This window comes from Dermacentor andersoni, unplaced genomic scaffold (genome assembly GCF_023375885.2).
Source record: "Dermacentor andersoni unplaced genomic scaffold, qqDerAnde1_hic_scaffold ctg00000033.1, whole genome shotgun sequence".
Classification (NCBI taxonomy): domain Eukaryota; kingdom Metazoa; phylum Arthropoda; class Arachnida; order Ixodida; family Ixodidae; genus Dermacentor; species Dermacentor andersoni.
Genome location: NW_027314755.1, coordinates 285,258 through 305,408, shown reverse-complemented (window position 1 = coordinate 305,408; position 20,151 = coordinate 285,258). Strand labels below are relative to the sequence as shown.

Sequence of the window (20,151 nt, the reverse complement as noted above, 5' to 3'; positions counted from 1 at the left end):
ACAACATGGAGGCTGTGTTTTTTTATATGTAAGAGTAATCTATAATAAAATACTTGATTTGCTCGGATCAATAAATGTTTGCCGAAGAGGTTGTGTGTGGGTAAGTCACGCGGCCTACCATGGTAGTTTTCGAAAATTCGGACTACTCGTTTTTGCAAGCTAAATAACTTATCAAAGTTTTTTGTTGTAGTTGTTCCCCAGATCAAGACAATAAGTTAGCTTCGAGTAAAAAAGGGCGTAGTGTATTGCTTTCTTTAGCCATAAAGGTATTAGATCACCTATTTTATACATACAGCCTACTACTTTGCTAAGATCATTGCAAAGCTTATTGACATGATTGTCCCAGGAGAGGTTTTCTTGGAACCATACGCCAAAAAACTTTTGCGTTGTTACTTGTTCTAGCCTCTTTGGTTGAAATAGAACAGTTATATTAACAGGCAATGGCTTGCTTATCGGTCTAAATATTATATCTTTGGTTTTGTTGACATTCAATTGTAGTTTGTTGATGTAAAGCCAGTCAGATAATAAATTTAAATAATCATTTATTTCTTTTTGTATGCATTGCAAGGAAGAATTTGCAAGGAAAAGATTAGTATCGTCTGCGTACATGATGATTTTAGGTGAGGAAGAAATGTTAGGAAGGTTATTGGTATAAAGATTAAATCATATAGGACCAAGTATGGATCCCTGTGGCACGCCAGTCTGTATTTTGAGAAGTGAGGAAGTGGCTTGATTATATGAAACAAACTGGTAATGATCCGTTATGTAACTTCTCATTAACTCTAATGCTCTGCCACGTATACCGTAGTCAGAGTTTGCACAGAAGTATACCATAATTTACGCTGTCAAAAGCCTTACGCAGGTCCAGAAATAAGCCTACCGTGTATAAACGGTTTTCCATATTTTGCAGTATCTGATGTTTTATATTTAGGAGCGCATCCTCACATGATTTATTTGAATGGTCAGAACTTGAATCCCTCGCAAAAGTACTTCAGTGTAAGCATCAACGAGCCGTACACGGAATTCCCTGTCACCCGAGTGAGTTGTTCTATCGAAAGGAGTTCTTGCAAAATTTTGGCTCACCTAGCTTCTTTTCCCAGTGCACCCGATTCTTCCACCATGCCCGCGCGGCTTGTGCTGGCCACTGCGTCATCGCCGCCGGCACTGCTGCTGCTGTAGACTGGCAGTGGGAAACCGGTGCTTCCATTTTCAGGATTGTCTGTATGCCCTGAAATCAGAGGGGCAAATTTCACACTGGGCGACAAGTGACGAGACTGGAGCATTCCGTAATATGAACGCGCAAGAATCAAGAAGAAACTGACAGCTCTGCTGCCGTCTCAAGTGATCCTCAAAGCTTTAGCAGCAAACACCTGAAAACACAACATAGTTTCGACGAAGAAGACAAACATGCGTTTTGGGAGTGGTTCATTGTTTTATTACGGGGTCACTTCTGCCTAAACCGGCGCCTGGTTGATATTGAAGTGCCTGTTGTTTGTTTCCTCGCTTCTTGTCGCGCTTTGACAATGAAATGGCTCTAAGATAACCTACTCGGCATGAGACGTTGATGATGCATCTGATACAACCCTATATATTATGTCTGCAGGGACGAATTGCTACATACTAGCGTGGGGCTATAAAAACGTTCATGACGGCGCCTCACCGGTAATGGTTGCTCATTCTAATAGATTTCCTAAATGCGTAAGGTTTTCGGAAGATCATTCGCGCTTTTGTTTAATTGTGGTGTAATGGCTACAGTGCCGGGCTGCTGTGCCCGACACCACTGTAGCGGTTCTGTCATCGCGGACACAATCATTTTCATTTAAACAGCGCTAGATAAGAGCGTACATAGCCGGCCGGCCTACCCACTTACCTATGTAACGCAAAGTGCTTATAGTCGCCTACAAACGAAGCTCAAACACAAGTTTCATGAATGCGCCATCCACTTCGGTTCGCTTACTTCGTGAGATCAAACAACGTTGCGCATTTAAAATGGATATTTTCACCGTACACAAGTGACTGCGCCATTGGTGATATGTCGAAGCCTAAATCTTGGGAAATTTAATCAGTGATACTTTTGATTACCTTGGAATTTTCATTAGCACGGCAAACTCAGCAAGGTGCGAGCGGATCCCAGCCGTCTTGGCTTTCAGCGTGCAAAGATGGTCATACTTCGGTCTTGCGGGCGGATCTTGCACTCCATTCTTAGGTTGTTAGCGACTACTCAATGAGGCAAATAATTCTTAGCAATAAAATGACTTAAGGGAAGCAAGAAATGTTTAGCCCAAGGGAATAGCTAAGAGGTACACGAACGACATTTCGTTAACTACATGAGCCAGAGGCGATGCTGTTTCACATTGAGGGCACCGGAAACGTCCTCTCGTGGTAAAAATGAATTCGAAGCCCCTAGAACGGCGTGCATCATGATGAATTTTGGTTGTGACAGGTACAAACCCAGAATTCATTCAGTCATGCTCATTAAATGCGTGGTGCTCGATAGCAAACGCTAGATTCCACAATCTCCCTGAAGGCGAGGCGTGGTATACTAACGGCTGAAAACATTCCCTAGCCTACCGGAGACGCCGGATGTGCCGTCAGTCGTGGGGTACTGCGTGTTCCATTCGTCAGCACTGGTAGTCCCAGGTATTCCGCAAAACAATACAAATATGCACATGAAGAGTAAGACGTGAGCTGGTGAACAGTGGTACAACAAATATTGCAGTCGAAGAGGATGCTTAGAAAAGGGGTCGCAACTGACGAGGACAAGTGCCGTCAGAATCCCTCAGGCAAACAGACGAATTGCATTGAGGGAATATACTGCTATCTAGGAGGCCTAAATGAGAAAGGTCTTGGACTTATATGGATATGGAAGGTGGGAACTGTTACATCTATAGCATGATATTGGAACTATAATAAATTGAAATAATAAAATAACAATAATGACCTGCAACGTGCGTGATCAATAAGATTGCATTATGGGGAGCACCGATAGACTACAGGTGATTGACCTATAACGAACATTTGCTGACGCCCTCCCCGTTACACGCGATTTGCGTAGCACAGTTCAGGGGAGCCGGAAGCCATTGCATACCAAAGCGCCAGCATTCTCTGCACGGGAGGCTAAATTTAAGAGCATATGTACTTTGAGATCATTAATGATAGGGAAGGCATTTTTACCAGAAAAAGAAATGGTACAATTACGCAATATATTACTTGGCATTTTGACACATCTCATGTTATTTTTCTGCCTTATATGAGGCTCAGCAACTGCATAACTTAGTGCCTTCTGAAACATTTGATGGAGGTGAAACTATTTAACATATAAAGAACTAAATGCTGCCGTTTTTGTACCAAAATTAGGATCCGGCTATGAGGCAAGCCGTAGTGTGGATGTTGGGATTACTTTCGTCCACTTTTCTTGCTCCCTGCGCACCCATGCTACACCGCCTCGGTAAACTTGGACATCCTGTGTTTCTTTTTACGTGCTTTCTTTTAGATGAACCTCTTGGTCCTGACTATGTTCATATATTCCACAAGGGGGATTGAGTAAGCAAGGTAGCCTACTTGAAAGTGTGCCTTCACGCATAACAGAAGTGCAATATGCTGCGTAATTTTTTTTTTTTACTTTGTCCTTGTCCACCCTCGTTCTTGCAACTAGTACGTAGGTTAACTCCAGCTCCGCTTACCGAACACACAAAATTGCTGATGCAGTGACTGCTCGCATCTAAGCTAGCCCTCCCCGGCAAAGATTAGTGAGTACAAACATGATTGCTCAGCGGGTAGCCATCCTTGTCTCTGTGTGCTTTTGCAATAACGTTATCTAAATGTGCACTCACGTGGTCCCACCTTTTATGTTGGGTGACGCTTGAACCATGCCTACGAAGCTTCCGCTGGGCCTTGTGCGATCAATGCTGCTGCGGGACCACAGCGGCAGGCAGCTTGTGCCACCATTGTCAGTGACACCTGTACGATACAAAAGCACACCACAGGTGTTAATTTGCCACGGTGCAAGGGAAATTCATGTGGAAAGAATATATTGTTTTGATAGAAGGTGCCAGGAAAGAAGATTTGTCATTTCTATATGCCTAAAACTTAACAGCACCGTTACGACCCTCAGGTATAGACGTCTGAAACGCCGCTCCAATTTCACATCACACTCTACATTCGTATTGACACGTGTACATGTTTATCTTTCTCGGGTGACCACGTTTCACCACTTAACAAATGTTATCACGCAGCAAAGGACGCGCCTGCATGTATAGGAAGTTTAAATGTTATCGATTGTTCCGTCTGTAGTCCGTCACCGAACGTTGTGTAATCTGATTGCATGTATGCGCGACGCGAATAGTGTAGAAATTTGTGGAAAACACGCGGGTCCCAGTGATTAGTCTGGAACATTCGACGATTGATGTATAAAAGCCGACGCGCTTGACCCGTTCATCTGATTTTCGACAATCGCTGACCGTGTTCGCCGCTATCGTTGTTCTATAAGTGTAGCCTGTTTTGTGGGCACAGGTTCGCCCAATAAAAGTTAGTTTTGTCGTTCACAGTATTGCTACTGTTTTCTTCAACGTTAGCACCACGTGACAGTATCAAAACATTTTCTTTGTCTTCTAAGTTTGATTGGTTCAAGGGAAAAAGTGTCATGGTGGTAGCGCGACAGACCCACTGAGATTCTGCTTGGCAAATGAAATGGTAGACCAAACCACACGCGCTAATTTCAATTTTGAGTGCATTGATCACGGCATGGAACGGACAGTCTCGGCTTCTCACGCGACCACATTGGAGCGTGCATTTAGAATTCGCTGATATGAGAATTCGTTCCGAAACTTGAAGTGCATATTTTTGTATCATTTGCATGTATTCACATGATCACAATTTTTTTTACTAAGGACAGACTTAAGCTGGCTTTTTCGGAAACCACCTTGGCGAGGCTGGTGAAGTGCCTGCTTGTACGCAATAAATACACCGCTGCCACGGTAGACGTAGGGGCTATCTGCCATGTTTGTTTCATTCCACTTTTGCTAACAAACGTTGCGGCTTGGCTGCGATTGATGTCGCGTGAATCTTCGTTACTCCTGTGGGATTCTAATATCTTCACCATGTATCGTCTACGTTGGTTGTCTCGGGTGTATGGATGCACCTACCGCCTAGATTACCACGACGTGAAAAGACCATACTGTACCGCCAGTGGGTAAGCGTTGCATTTGTAAACTTATATGTCTTCCTTATTTGAATGGCCAACACACCCACGTGCGACACATTCAGCAGCAGCGATGAGGCACTCGCACACGTTATCTATGTCTGCCCGTGATATAGCGGCCGGAGACACAGTACTAGACCAGTTGGACGATCGTCCACACTGAGAACTAAAGGTTTTAGGTCAATATTCTGAAATAACATCCACGCAGATGGCCTTACTCGCGTTAATAAGGTTCCTGCGGTTTGCAGGCCTTCAAGATAAACTTTAGGAACACCACCCCTCACCACATTCTCGTTTGACTTTCTCGCTATCTTCCCTTTCCGCTCTTTTCCTCTTCTTATCCCCCTACTCCTCACCCGCGTGCAGGGTAGCCACACGTAACTACCTCTGGTTAACCTCCCTGCCTTTCTATGCATAGTTTTTTCTCCCCTGTTTGCGCTAAAGGCAAATGGCCATCGCCTACATACTGTCGACGTTTTTAGTCCCATCCATTATTGGCTGCTGTTGCGTGATCCACAGGTAAGGCCAGGCGTCGTCAGAAGTGCTGCAATAGTAAAAGTATGCGTGTTAGATATTGACAGCTGGGACTAACAAAGTTGAAATGATGTTTTGTTAAAAGAATGTTCAGAAAAGCAAACTACTGCTTTGTTAACACAGTAATTGCAATGTTTCGTTCTCACTAAACGCAGATTATGCTGGCTGTCATAGGACAAAGGGCTCAAGGGGATGTCTGTTGCAAGGCACTCATTCAAAACAGTCGAAGCGCCACCTACATTGGCTTGAACGAACATTGTCAGCTTAACTCTTGGAGCACTTACAACGGCTATATTGCTTCCGTATACAGTTCGCTATATAAGATGCATGCTCCACTTGCCACAGTGGCAGAATCCTCACAATTTCGGAAAAAAATATTTTTCTCCATGGAACATTTTTCATTCATATAATAAAACAGGTGGAAGCATAAAAATTAGAGTTTGTGGATGGTTTGTGCGATTCTCATACAAGCCAGTGGTCAGATTTGAAAAATGGCCAGTTGTACTTCCCTCATGCCTGTTGTAGTTCGGCATCGCCGTCATGGATATGGCGTTTTCACGCTAATTAGATTCATCACTCATGGATCGAGGAGCTATGAGGACTATATTGTAGTCTAGGTAATATTTGAAATTATGGGCTTAAGTGGCTTGCCCTATATACAATACAGATTTCTGCTTTGTAGCCGAGCCTTAATTGGAAGAATCCAGAACGAAAAGATGAATTGGAATGAATTGATGATCAACGAGGATGGTTCACAAATGATAAAGGCTATCGTGGAATACCATGACTTCCCACTTACTTATCGCTGTTGTATAAAGCCGGCCAAGTTTCGTCTTTTAAAACTATTTATGGAACTCAGGTAACAATTTCAGTGGTAAAACAACCCTCGAAAGAATAAAGACTAAAGTGATTTCATCGACCAAACTACTTCAAGCGGGAAATGGGTCAACTTGCGAAACAGTACGTTTTCTCTTTTATACGTATTTGTCGCCCTCAGACAACACAGGCAAATGGACCAGCAATCGTTTGAAAGAAACCTGCGGCTTCTCATCTGGGCTTATGTTTCGTGATAATATAGCTTTATGCAGGATTTACATATCCTTCGTAAGAGTTTTTTTTTATTTGGAAAATTACAGGAATTACTTACCGGCTTGGCAATGCAATTGTGCAGTTCGCTTAAAATGAATAATTCTAAGGTTTTTCGTTGAAGAGTCATAACCTCATAAAAGGCATGTCACACAAGGGGAGCGGCACGTAAATTTTCACCACCGCCCGCGGCTTCTTTGACGAGCACCTAAATGCAGGTAAACGCGAGCCTTTTTGTAGTGCGCTTTCATCGAAATACGATGGTCACATCCGGAATCGCACCAGGGACTGATTTACAACACCCAGTGGGGTGTGTGTAGTGGAATAATCAGACAAACGAAAAATATTTTCCTTGTTAAATAAACTCGCTTCACGTTGTGACAAGTCTTACCCAAAGCGCTAAACAGCAGACTTGGCGCTTAACTTGACAATATTTCTCACCACCCGTTCAACGACGCGTTTGTATCTAAGAAAGTCACGGATTTCAACGCTCAAGTTGGCCGTCAACAAAGACACGTTTTGGGTGAGAAAAAATGCCTAGCAGTTAAAGCCTTCATTCTGCGTCGCGTCTGCGAGTGACAGTATTCAATGAAAATTTTACAAGTGGTAAAACTCACGTTGTGTAGGCGCGCAGAGTAGATGAAACGTCCTGAGTATCGTCACGTCTTGCACTGAGGGTTGCTTCGTTTGTGAAGCTGAACACAGGAGGCGTGTATTCGTTGCTTCGTTTTTCAGACATGCCTTGTGTTACGACGCTTTAACGGTCTGCTACGTATTCGCCGCTGCAAGATGTTGCATCACCGCGCATGCGCACCGAGCGCCCATAGCGAAAGCAAATGACGCTTTCGGCACTTCAGGATTTAGAATAAAATGACATCGCATATCTTCCAAAAAGGAGACGATAGAGTGCGCCGCTAGTTTAACGCTAAACTGCAGATCTTTGAATGCTAACAGAGGCACCCCGATAATCCTTTCTAGCTTTCCGCCAAATCATTTAAATGAACTAGCCCTCACTTCCAACAAGAAAAAGCGTTCACGTGACGTTAGGATAGATGGATGGATGGATAAAAGTTCATTTGATCTATTTAAATGTGGTTGGGCCCCTAGATGTCCGGGAGCCCGCTGGCCGACATCTCTAGGCAAGCACGGTGCACCAGCCAGAGCTGGTCATCCGGGCAAGTGGCCGAAGAGCGGCCTCCCACGAGGAAAGGGAAGGATTGGGAATAGGCTCTACCGACATGGTCTTGGGGCAGCTTCACAAACAATGGAAAGCATCTGCCAGGGGCGCTCGGCAGGTGGTACATTGAGGATTCTAAAGATCAGGGTGAAATAAATGTGCCAGATAGGGAGAAATAAATGCTTTCGACTGAATCTGGCACCAGATCGAATTGGGATGGGCGGTAAGGGAATGGTAAGGGGGAGGTAGATCTCGTGTATGATCCCTGTAATATGTGGTAATCTGGTGGTAGGTGCAGATCCCCTCTCCTGGTTCTTCCATGGGGTTGGGTGAGTGGTCGTCCAGTGTCGGGAGGGAAAGACATCGGTCATACGCATTAACGCGCTCGTTCCCGGGGAGGCACTCATGCCCAGGTACTCCCGTGATAGTCACCTGGTGGGGAAGGGAAGGAAAGTTTTGTCAAATGTGTGTGACCATCTTAGGTGCTACGCCTTGAAGGAATTAACGGTATGCACTTTGGGAATCGGTGCAGATTTCTGTAATGGTAGAATCCTCAGCCGCATGCGCCACTACTAGGGCTAATGCGACCCCCTCAGCCACATCTGTGCGCGCTGTTTTAATCGATGCAGAAATGGTAATGCGTCCGTCCTCCGTCATGGCAGCCGCAGTGACCATTCCTTTGAGTGGACCGACCGCGGCGTCGACATAGAGGACGTCTTCGCGATTTTGGTAACGTCGGGTGTAGTAATCAGCCCGCGCCTTACGTCGGCCCGGATAGCTGTGCAAAGTCATGCTTCGTGGAAACGGTTTGAGTTGCATGTTTGCTGCGAGTCTTACAGGAATGGGGAACCACGGCTCTTCTATGGGGAGCGTGCCACCTGGCTCACACCACAGAGTTCTGAGTAGGTTTCGCACAGTGGGGGTTCGGGTGAGGCGGAGAAGTTGATTACTCCTCTGTGCCTCTATGATTTCTTTGACGGTATTTATAGAGACCTGTCTGTAGGAGGCGGATAGTGCTAGCGCGCATCGGCAGGCTCAGTGGCGTCTTAACCGCCCACCTGATTAGACGATTAGCCTGATACATTTGTTTTTCAGTGAGGTGGTGATACGGGAGGTGGTAGGCGAAGCGACTAACCACCACAGCTTCAATAATTTGTATGGTGTCCCTTTCAGACAGGCCGTGATTGCGTGACGCTATCCGGAACTAGTCCTGAGATTTGTTTTATTTGCTTATCGAGGAGGTTCAGTGTAAAACGCACATCTAGGTAACGTTCGATGTGCCGACCCAGGATCCTGATTCTATGTACCTTAGGCACTTGTTGACCGTGCATAAACAGGTCTATGCCTGGGTCGCCCTTGTGGGGTTTATTAGTGAGCAATTCGTGTCATTATTCTTTTTTCCATGCTTTCGTCAAGTGAAGCGCCCAGCTTGCAGGGGAGGAATGGTTGCTCCTGTAAAGACTCGTGAAAGTGGAAGACGTATGCAAAATAAGTTAGCACTGAATAGTGTATGATTACCAGATGTGACAATTCTTCTGGCTGGTGTTGGGCTGCTGAGCACTAGGTCACAAGGTCGAATCCCGGCCATGGCGGCCGCATTTCGATGGGGGCGAAATGCAAAAACACCCGTGTACTTAGATTTAGGTTCACGTTAAAGAAGCCCAGGTGGTTGAAATTTCCAGAGTCCTCCACTACGGCGTGCCTCATAATCAGAAAGTGGTTTTGGCACGTAGAACACCATAATTTAATTTAATTCTTCTGACTCTCGGGCTCTGTTCGAATGAAGCACGTAGTTCTTATCGCCTCACGGGGGCGCTCACTTTGTTCTATTATCAACAGATTGCAGTGCTGCCTTCCTACTTCCTAGAAATGAAGAACTGCAAATGCTTCGCACTTGCCGCTCTTCTTCGGTGAATATATATATATATATATATATATATAGTTCGTCTGGGTAGCGTGGCGTTGAACCATTTTTCTTTAAGAAAAGGGCTTTGATTTATTTTTCCACATCCTAAGGCGAGCCCATGTTCACGCGCACTTGCTGCCTCCGATATGCAGGGAAGTTCACCTAATTGCGACAGGGGTGGCATTATGCCTAGCAGACGAAGCTTGCGCTTCCAGTGAACTTTGTGCGCATGCGCTACTCTTGCTGAGCGCTCGTCGCTTTGCGGCGTAATCAGGCACTGACCGGCCGGCCAGTCATCGCTGGTGCGGTACTGCGAATGTAAACTGTAGTGTTCAACGCAGATGTGTAAGTTGGCTTTCCTGCAGTGCGTTTTCGGCGCTCACTGACGAATCAGTGAGACACAGAAAGTTTCCCTTTAAATGTATACTGGAGGTACGACATGTCACGATCACAAAAATTTGTGTTCCCAAACCGGCGGTCCGTCGCTTATACTTACTACGCGCTGCGAAAAGTGACGCTTGTGACATCACGTGCGAAAGGCAAGCAATCTTTTCATTATATCTGGGAGGTGTCGCTTTGCCCACGAAAACGGTTAGGAAGATGCTAGGAAAATGTGCGCTACACTTAAGAGGAATGCTTCGTATTACAATTCAGGCGTGCCATGAAATTCGAGATTGATTTTTCCGCATTGTCGTAAGTTCAGCGGGAACTATGGACGAGAGAATTCCTGGACGCATCGATCATAACCCAACGGTCTTTCTATTTTATGTTCAAAAACATCTGCACTCGGCGCATGGTTAAGAAGTCGGCAGCGCAGTACATATAGTTACTACGCGTCACACTGAAATGTCCGTCTACAGGCTATCTTTCCCGCCCAAATAAGAGCCACACTCGCGGCACCGACATTCCCTCTTAGCAATATGCAGGCTTAAGATTTCTAACATTCTTTGGAAGAGTCATACGCTATTGTGGCATGTGCGATGAATGTCGTCGCACGCGAGTCGAACGATGCATCGCATTACTCGCACATGTAAGTCCTCTTGACGAAGCACGTGATACGATGCATTTGCAAATCAGACAAACGGATGCAAACGCCGCTGTACAGGTTGCAGACCTGTGCAGACCTGGTATCCTTGGCTTTCCCTGGTTACTGCAACACCCCTAGAAGTAAATTGAAGAAGGATCCCAATACACAGACAGGCTACAGTGACAGCAACACAGGAACCATTTTTTCTACACTTCTGAGGAACTTCGGTGCACGCATTAGCACATTTATGCGAAAGCAATTCGCGCCTACTGTCATCCTACACCGATTTTAACCATTTAGGCTAACATGAGAGAAAATAATTACGGGTTTTTTTCCTACTAAAATTTCCTGGTCTACAGAAGTCAGTTTGTATACTTCCAGAGAAATACTGGTGCTGATCCCGCTTTTTGCAAAAGAACATGCATTGTTTTTTCGTGGGATGCGTGTTGATTCACGAGCTTCGACTTCGGAAGAAGTTGCAAGAAGTTTTCAAAATTGCCGTACGTACGTTCGCTCACACAGTGAAACAAGCTGGGTTTATTCCATAGTGTTTCCTACAATATACTACGTGGAACTCTGGCGCTGCAGTCGTTGAGCCATCATAGGAATGATGCCAAGCACATGGACTTGTCTGATCTTCGTGCTTTTGGATTCAGACGTTCTTGTGGATTCGTTGATTGCGCTTTGTACGCATTTATTATCGTAAATTTCAGAGTAATCCATGCTTTTCTAAGTGGTGAGGACGCTGCGAACGCGCACAATTGCTACTCATTGCAGTGGTTCAGCGTGTCGATGTGGACAAATGGAAACGCGACAAGGGTCTTAAGGCACTAGGTTGCCCGTGATAAATTCATGTTGATGTGTGCGTCCGTTACGAAGTCATTTGAAGCCAGATGGACGAAGTCGAGGCAAATCCATGCACTTTCCATAATTCCCATGCTGGCTGGACCGCGCGCATTGCAGCTTCCGTGGACGCTAGAGCCAGACTTCCCTATAGTAGTTATTGTATACACCTATTGTTTATTCGTTACTTGTTATGTTGAGCTTACCAGGCATTTTGTGGGGATGTATTGGCGTTGTGTGTCTTTGAAACCAAATTCCTACATAGATATGGACAACCGAAGACCACTAAAAAATAATGTGAATACTTCAGAAAAATTTGCTTTAAAGCTTGCGGGCTGCAACCAAATATTCGAGTATGGAACAAGTGGTTCAGAGTATTCTGTCTCCAATTTTAAGCATGAAAGCAATGTTTTTGATTCGAGAGGCAGTGTTAATAAGCATGGCTACTGCGAAGAGTGTGCTTCTGAAAGTTACGACAAATACAGAGAGTGGTATAAAGGTACACAAGGATAAAATGTCTCAAAGGCTGGAGCGCCTACCTTCGTCAAAGGAGGTTTTCTCATTGTTTGCAATTCTTAATCACCTGACATTTCACCTGACCTGAAAATTCTTATTCAATTCTGACATCACCCAACAGGTTAGTTGGGTGTTATCACTGGTGGTCGTTGTCGGTGGTAGCTGGCTGTAAAAGGAGAGACTGAAAAATAAATGAGCGCTGTGGCTTGATTTCTAAGACGACGGGACGAGAGTAGAACACTGGGAAGGCAGCAGAAAAAAAGGAAGAAAGCAGAAAAACGACGTTGGAGGGTGTTGGGGGAGGGAAAGGTTAGGGAACATTCAGAGAACATAATAGAAGCCATAGGTGTCGTGGATTGCATGCGTTTGTGGTGTTAGAAAAGCTGGTCAAGCAGTCAGTGCCCGAGTAACAAAAAAGAAACGAGTTGAACGAATGATTGAGTGGGATAGCAGAAGTGCGTCGGGTAAATGTTCTGATACTAAGGTGGCGACTCAGAGTCTGGGGGAAATGGATGGGGTAGAATGCGAGTATGAAATGAGATATAATGGGTACAGTGACAGTAGATAAAAAGATATAGAAACCTTGTCGACTTTCGTCTATGGAAAGTCTGAACACTTTGAATAACCAGAAGACCAAATCTATAGAAAGGCAAAATCGTCTATAAGAAGTCTACAGAATTTCTCTAGGCAATATAAATCATTTTTGCAAGGCCAACGCTGTAGCAAGAACAGTAGGTGACGAAATACTCTTTATTGGGCGAGAGTGAACGGACAAAAGAAGTTATACTCGGGCAGAAAGATGGTGCCGGACCCATCCGCCGATCATCCAAGACGTGGTTAGTGTTTAATGAGCGTCGGCTATTCCCACTTGATTCGTCGAAGGTACCACTGTCATCAATGGAGCTTGCACGCCTTTTAGAATGCACATCTCCATCCGCGTCGCGCGTACAACTTGATCACAAAAGATTCGACTGCAATCTAGACAAAACAGACAACCACCGAGAAAGTTCCAGAATGGTCTGATACATGCAGGGTCGTGATACGCTGAGCAGTAACTTAGCATTTCCTAGCGGTTCGAACATGTTTAAAGTAAAGAGATATACAAGTACGCGCGCCAATATGCATAACACCTGAACCTTACTTGTCATGCCATTGCTCGCACGGATGCGTTTGTCATATCAGACTAAGATTTTACAGCTGTATGTAGAGAGCATGTCTAGTCAAAACATTCGACTTTCTTAGGGATAAAATCTGCAATTTATAACTGCTGGAGGTTTTACCACAATAAACAAGAATAACTAAAATGTTGTAGAAGAACATATCACATCGTGAAGCTTCAAACTATTTGAATCTTATAGTCTCACTACTGTCATTATCTTAGTTTATGACATACTACAAAGATCTTCGGTAAGAATATAAGAGGCAAAGAGAAAACTAAAATATTGAATGCATTGACAAAAAGGTCTAGGGAAGTAAATTTTTCTATCTCTACAATGTGGCTATAGACTTTCGTAAAACCTCGTACAAGTGTAGTCGGGCCAAGGCAACCGCACTCAAAATCCTCAAATAATGACAGATATTACTTTTCAGTTGACAGAAAAAGAGTACGTATTTTTAAGTGCTTCCAAATAAGAGGATTTCTTATAATGACTCAACAGAATCTCAAAAGGATGGTTAATCAAAACCGATTGCCGAATGCACTTCTCTAACTAAATACGTTGTCGAGGACCTTGTACGAACACTTTCACCTTGTACCTACACAAAACAAATACTTGCAGCCCATCAGGCTTTGTCTTGAAAAGAGTTTGCTAAAGCTACTTTCGTGAACGTAGTTCTGCAGACAGATAGCGCGGTCCAGGACCTGCACTGCACTTCAACGCTGAAACGCGATAAATACTTGTGGCGACAATGTCTCGTGTACTAACTTTAAGAAACGAGCATTTAAATCAGCGGTTTTAAATATGAGGAGAAGCCGCTCTCTGCTTACGATGCGTTTAGTATGTTGCTTGCTCCTGTCAAAGAAAGTCAGTGTTGTTTCCCTGCATCGTTTAATTCTCACGTTGTTAGATAAATCGCCCGCGGCATTTCTATAACTTGCGCACTAGTCAGAATATTACGGACGCACACTCCTAGGCGTCACGACGTTTGTATTCAGTTGAACCGCGTCGTCAAATGGATCTGCACATAAGTAGCACGTATTCAGGCACACGTGTCCGTGAAGGTTTTCTTTCTGCGTGAAACGAAATCATGCAGACAGTGTTTTATCCTCGTGCACCCTTTGGCAGTGACGACTGAGACGTGAGTTGCCTATGAAGGATTCATCACATATTTTGCAAACGAAAGCTCCTTCGCTACAACACAATTTGAGATGACGCTTGAGATAGAGTTTCGCTTTGAATGCAGTACATTTATGGCAGACATTGGGCCTCTAGTCCGTGTGAGTGTGCTGGTGTCTATTGAGATACGTCATCCGCGCGAATGATTTACCACATGTTTCGGAGGTGTAGGTTTTCTCGACAGTATGCGTGCGCTTATGACAATCTAGGTGATGAGAAAGCCGAAACAATTTATCACATATTTCGCATTTGTAGTGTTTCTCGTATATGCGTGCACATATGGACATTTAGATCATAATTGTGCCGGAACGATTTCTCACATATTTCGAATCTGAAGGGTGTCTCGATTGTATGCGTGCGCCTATGGACATCTAGGTGATCAGCCCGGCGAAGCTGTTTACCACAGCTTTCACATTTGTGGTTTTCGGTAGTACGGTTGCGGAGGCGCTCTACAAACTTCGACTGCTTCACAGATGATTGATCACGTGTTTTACAAATGTGGGCTGTGGCGCCTGTGTGTTGGTTGTCGTGCCCGTGTAAGGCCTGCTGGAAATATTACCAGAGACACCGGACAGCTCTTGATGTGACCTTCCTTCGGTTCCAGTAGCATTCCTGTAAGTACATGGACGAAGGAGCCAAAAATAACCTACTCTTGTTAGGGAAGAAGAAAAACACATATGCCAATTGACAGGTTGACAAAGTAAATCGTGCGGTATTGCTCAGGCGACTAGCTGAACCTGAGTTCTAACTGGCTGCATATAATCTTGGTGCTCTATTTGGGCTCTGCTATGGCGTAAATAAACGCTGCTGCTTTTGATGGTCTTCGTTGCTAAACTTGAAAAGAACCGTATGCGTCAGAGTTGCAAGCAATACGAAAAATGATTGCCCTGATACATTAGGTATAGCCTATCTAAAACAAGTGCAGGTGAGCAGAAATGTTTGGCACCGAATTTTAATGGAGAAACATAGCACGTTTATTTATTTAAAATACATGTGCGCATTTACCACGCTCATGAGGCGTTTTCGGGCAGAAAGTTCTGAAATGTTTCTCGAAAGTGAGACATTCGACATTGAAAAAGCCCATTCTGCATCAGCTAAAATGCATCTACGTTTTTAGGACGCCCTTTATATTAAGAAGAGTAAAAAAGTTCGGCAGCATGTTACGCTTCTGTAAGAGGTGAAGGCGAGAGCGTGCTGGTCACGTGGTCGTGCATTAGGTTGTGCGATAGGAGGGGTCAGACTTCTTTCAAAACGTAACGAGCCGCATGGTGAAGTAAACGGATGACGCAGTAGGTCGACCTACTCAACTACACATGCTTGAACCTAATGCAATTCCTAAAGGTCCTCTCGTTCTTTCTTTTTCCTTCCTTCGTCCTTTCTTTCGCTTCTTCGTTCATTAGCAGCCATTACATCATTGCTTGTTTACGGGGTATGAGCCATTCCTTAATTATGGTGTCTTTTGTCTGTAGGCTACACCCGCTTTTTCCGGTTAGGAGCCGTTGCATAGAGCAACCCAAGGCTTTCGCCTTCATAATTGATAGTGGCGCAGAGGCACGCTATTGGCGTTGTTCCTGACAAGTATACAGGTGGGCTGAGTTCCGGAAGGACATTTCATGTCCTATCACAATCTCGACCTGTAGAACACGAAGAACAAAATTCCAGACTCAATTTTTTCTGCTGTCTTCTTGTCAGGTAATTCAACATTCGACTCGCATTTTAACATTAAACCATTCCTGCTGAAGGCATCGAGCAGCCGACATGCAGATAATCTATTCCGCCATACGCAGCTAGCATAAATGCCTCATATCGTTCAGTGTTTTCCCGCACAGTCGAAGAAATGTGCTGCCGAAGAAGTTTGTTTCCTGCGTCTTCAGCTCGTTAAAAAAATATGCATTACAGCGTTCAGTGCAGTCGACGTTGATGTAATTGAAATAACCGGTGTTTCTCTCTTCTGTCAATGGTGGACAGCATTTTTCTCGTTATGGTAAGGAATTTTGCAAGCGTTGAGTCAAGTCATTGTTGATACATTTTTTTGTACCGTTTAGGGGAGAGAGTAGAGCAGAAATGCCCGCGCCCATTGTTTGCGTTCCATCTTGTCTGTTGCTCTTTCGAAATGCCTGCGATAAGCACTAGCTGAACCTTGTTAGCGATTGTTCTGCTAATGTACTGCTTATCCTATCGTGTTAATTTGTAAACATTTTCAAATCATGCCAGCTTGGCATGATTGACAGAGGCAGTATTGTTTTCAGAGAACACGTGTAGGTCTAAAAACATATTTTGTGGTTGTCTTCCGCGCCGATTTAATGAAATTGTTTCATCTGATTTAAATATTTAAATTCCGGTAACTGTATCAATCATAACCTTTATTTGGTTTTTCATGTAAAAATTATGAAATCGCTAAGTGAAAAAAAGAACAGAAGCATAAAATTTACAATTTTAACGTCCCCGAAAGTTGTATTTAACTTCACCGGTGTTGTATTGGGTGAATACCTTAAAAAAACCATAGGAGACAACTTTTTTTTGGAACCATTTGTAGATGCGAGAAATTGTTAAACTGTATGCCATGATTTCCAAGGTGTCTACTCATGAAAGAGTCTGTTTGAGAATGGTGTGTTATACACATATTTGGTGCAGTTTAGATGTGATATTATGTGCATTTGATAGAACTAATACATTCCTTTTATTTTCTCGTTAAGAACTTGTAATTCTGATGTTTGACTTTCTAACTTTGTTCCATAATATATGACATGAATCAACTATAGTAATAGAACATATTATTTAAATGCCGCAAACTTCCCCATTGTTCGTGCAGTGCATTGTCGAGTAAACTGGTTTCTTCTTGCCCATGTACCTGGCTAGTACATCCTGAGCTTAAGATTCCTGTTTACTCCAGCCCCATATTGTGTGAACTGCAGCTGATATTTGGCATTGGAATCGTCAGAACTTCAATCCCTCGAGAAAGTTCGTCAGTGTAAGCATAATGGATCCCTAGGCAGAATCCCTGTCATCTCAGTGAGTTGCTCTATTGAAAGGAGTTCTCGCAAATCTTTGGCTCACCTAGTTTCCTTTCCCAATAGGCCGGATGCTTCTTTCATACCCACGTGGCTTTTGCTGACCACTGAGTAATCGCTGCCACAGCCGCTTCTTCTGCTGTACACCGGCAGTGTGAAACCGGCGCTTCCGCTTCCAGTACTGTTTCCATGCCCTGAAAGCCGAGGCGCAAATTCCTCACTGTGCTACAAGTCCCGAGGCTGGAGCATTCCGTGATATGAACGCGCAGGAAGCAAGAATAAGCCCTGACAGGACTGTTGCCCTGACAAGTGATCCTGAAAGTTTAAGCAACAAAAGCTAGAAAACACAATCACTGGTGAAAGACCATTGCGCCTGGAAAATCACCGGTGTTGTTGAGCTAAGCAGCGCAACATCGCAGACAATGGGCTACTGCTACAAGTTTGCGATGCGGTGATTAAACGCAATCTCAACATATACGTAAACACTTTCTTAAAAACACTTGCCTCCTGTGGAGACATTGCTCTTTACAACGACCATAAGCAGCCGCAGCTACGCTGCCTGTAAGTTGGCCTCGAAAACGCCCACTTCGATGTGGGAACAAATGTAAAGCTGCTAAAGCCTTTATTCCTGGTTGTTTCTACGGCTGACAATATACAAGAAAAATTTCACAAGTGGGAATACTCACGTAGTGTAATCGTCGAAAGTGCCTGAAGCACCCTCGCCGCCTTCATGGCTTGTACCCGGGGTTGCTTCGTCGATGAAGGCAAGCGCGCCAGGCCCCTGTCCACTGTTTGTTTGATCCGTCATGCCTGATGCTGACGCTTTCGAGTACTAGCGTCTTTCTGAGACAGAACGCTGTTGAATGATAGCGCATGCGCACTCTGTGACAAGGACGAAAGGGAACCACTAAAGCTCTGGGTATGGTGGGTATTTGGGCAACTCGAACGAAATCTAAGTGCATCTGAAAAATACATCTGGTAAAGTGCATCTGGAAAATACAGACAATAGAGTGCTCCACTATGTCGACGCTGAAGAGCGAATATTCGAACACCAGAAGAGGTGCCCCAGTGACGCGTGCTATACTGACTCCAAACAATCAAAACAAATTTAAGTAAAGCGCTCGCCCAGCCAAAAACCGTAGACACGAACATGTGTTTATTACTGTTCCTTTCTTTCAGCAGAAGTGCTAAGGCTTGCCCGGGAGATAGTGGCAGTGGTGGCGCATTTAGTGAATACATAAAATGAACAGAAGCCGACCCACCGTTTATACCAGAGCGAATTAGAAAGTCTTTTCCTGTATTTTTTTAGCCTAATTATGCCTGTAAATGTGAAGTCAACATATGAGTAGCCAGCGGCGGACCGTTTTTGCACCAGCCCAGTATTAATATGCCGGCAACTCCGCGGTACGGCGCTGTTGTCAGTTGTTGAAGGTGACGGTTGTGCTTCACGCTTTCATGGCGTATGAGCAACAAAGCGTGATTCCTATTCTGTGAAGCAAAGGAGGAACGCCCTCCTAAATCCACAGTGAAATGAAGCCCACGTATGTGGAAAGGTGGCTCGCTTTGAGAAATGTGAGGTGGTGGTGTTGTGAGTTCACAAAAGGCCGTGAAGGCCAGCATGATAATGAGCATTCGGGGAGGCCGCGTGCGTCATTTCGTGACCACAGAGTCGTCCCAAATTTAGTGCGACGATGAGACAAATGTTGGAACTGGTGTGGGTACTATATGTAAAAATATTGTAAGGTACGTACAATGCTACGTATATTTAAAATTACCTGTACGTACATTTTTTGGCAAAAGATAAGTGTCCAGGACGTTCGGATTCCCCCTCATACATACAGATTCAGTTCCGGAGCTTCTCCGAAACCGGCAGCGGCTTGTTACAGACCTTTGAAAGAGAGTTGCATTTGAGCGCAGCATGATCGGGCGGTGGCAATGTTGCTGCGCCCTTTCCGTCATTTCTTTGGCAGTGCGCTTGTTTTTCATCGGTTGTTATTTTTTTTGTTTACACTGCGAACAAGTGACCAGCATTGACTGTTAAGTGCATTAAGGTCGTCGAACACTACTGGCCTGTGGACCAAAACATCTTTCTTGTGGAAGGATACCAACTTCCTTCGCGCCAGGTTCCTTCCTTCGGCTCAGATACCAAGCTAGGAAAGCATCACTTTTTTCTTCGCTGTCATCCTATTCGCAGCTTCTCGGATAATTGGTTAGAGCAATGAGTAAATGAGCAATGAGCAATGAGCTGTGACCGGGCGTGTTGTGCAGTATCTGTGCGCTGAAACTACATGTGCATAGGCATTTTCTGTTTCCGTGAACGATGTCGGGCCTACTGCATTACTCTACAGCTATTCCTCGCCCAGATATACGGCTCGGCAACACATGTACAAATGTGCGACGTGTATTTTGTGCAATATGACTTTGTGAAGACGTACAAGCATGTCCTTGGTGTTGAGATTGTTGAGATGACTTTTAATGTTCCGGCAATAAAGGCTGTTGCAGTTTCGTTTAAAAA

The 20,151-nt window shown here is 44.5% G+C and overlaps 1 protein-coding gene across 1 annotated transcript in view; it reads right to left on the bottom strand.

Annotated features, from left to right (window-relative positions):
* The window catches only part of LOC129381461 (uncharacterized), a 78,424-nt gene that overhangs the window by 21,025 nt on the left and 37,248 nt on the right, over positions 1-20,151 (bottom strand). Inside the window, exons 7-9 of the mRNA XM_055064342.2 lie at positions 5,668-5,744; positions 3,844-3,960; positions 1,084-1,228 (exon numbers count right to left, since the gene is read on the bottom strand). Coding sequence (XP_054920317.2) covers positions 1,084-1,228; positions 3,844-3,960; positions 5,668-5,744 — 339 coding nt within the window. The remainder of the gene's footprint in view (positions 1-1,083; positions 1,229-3,843; positions 3,961-5,667; positions 5,745-20,151) is intronic.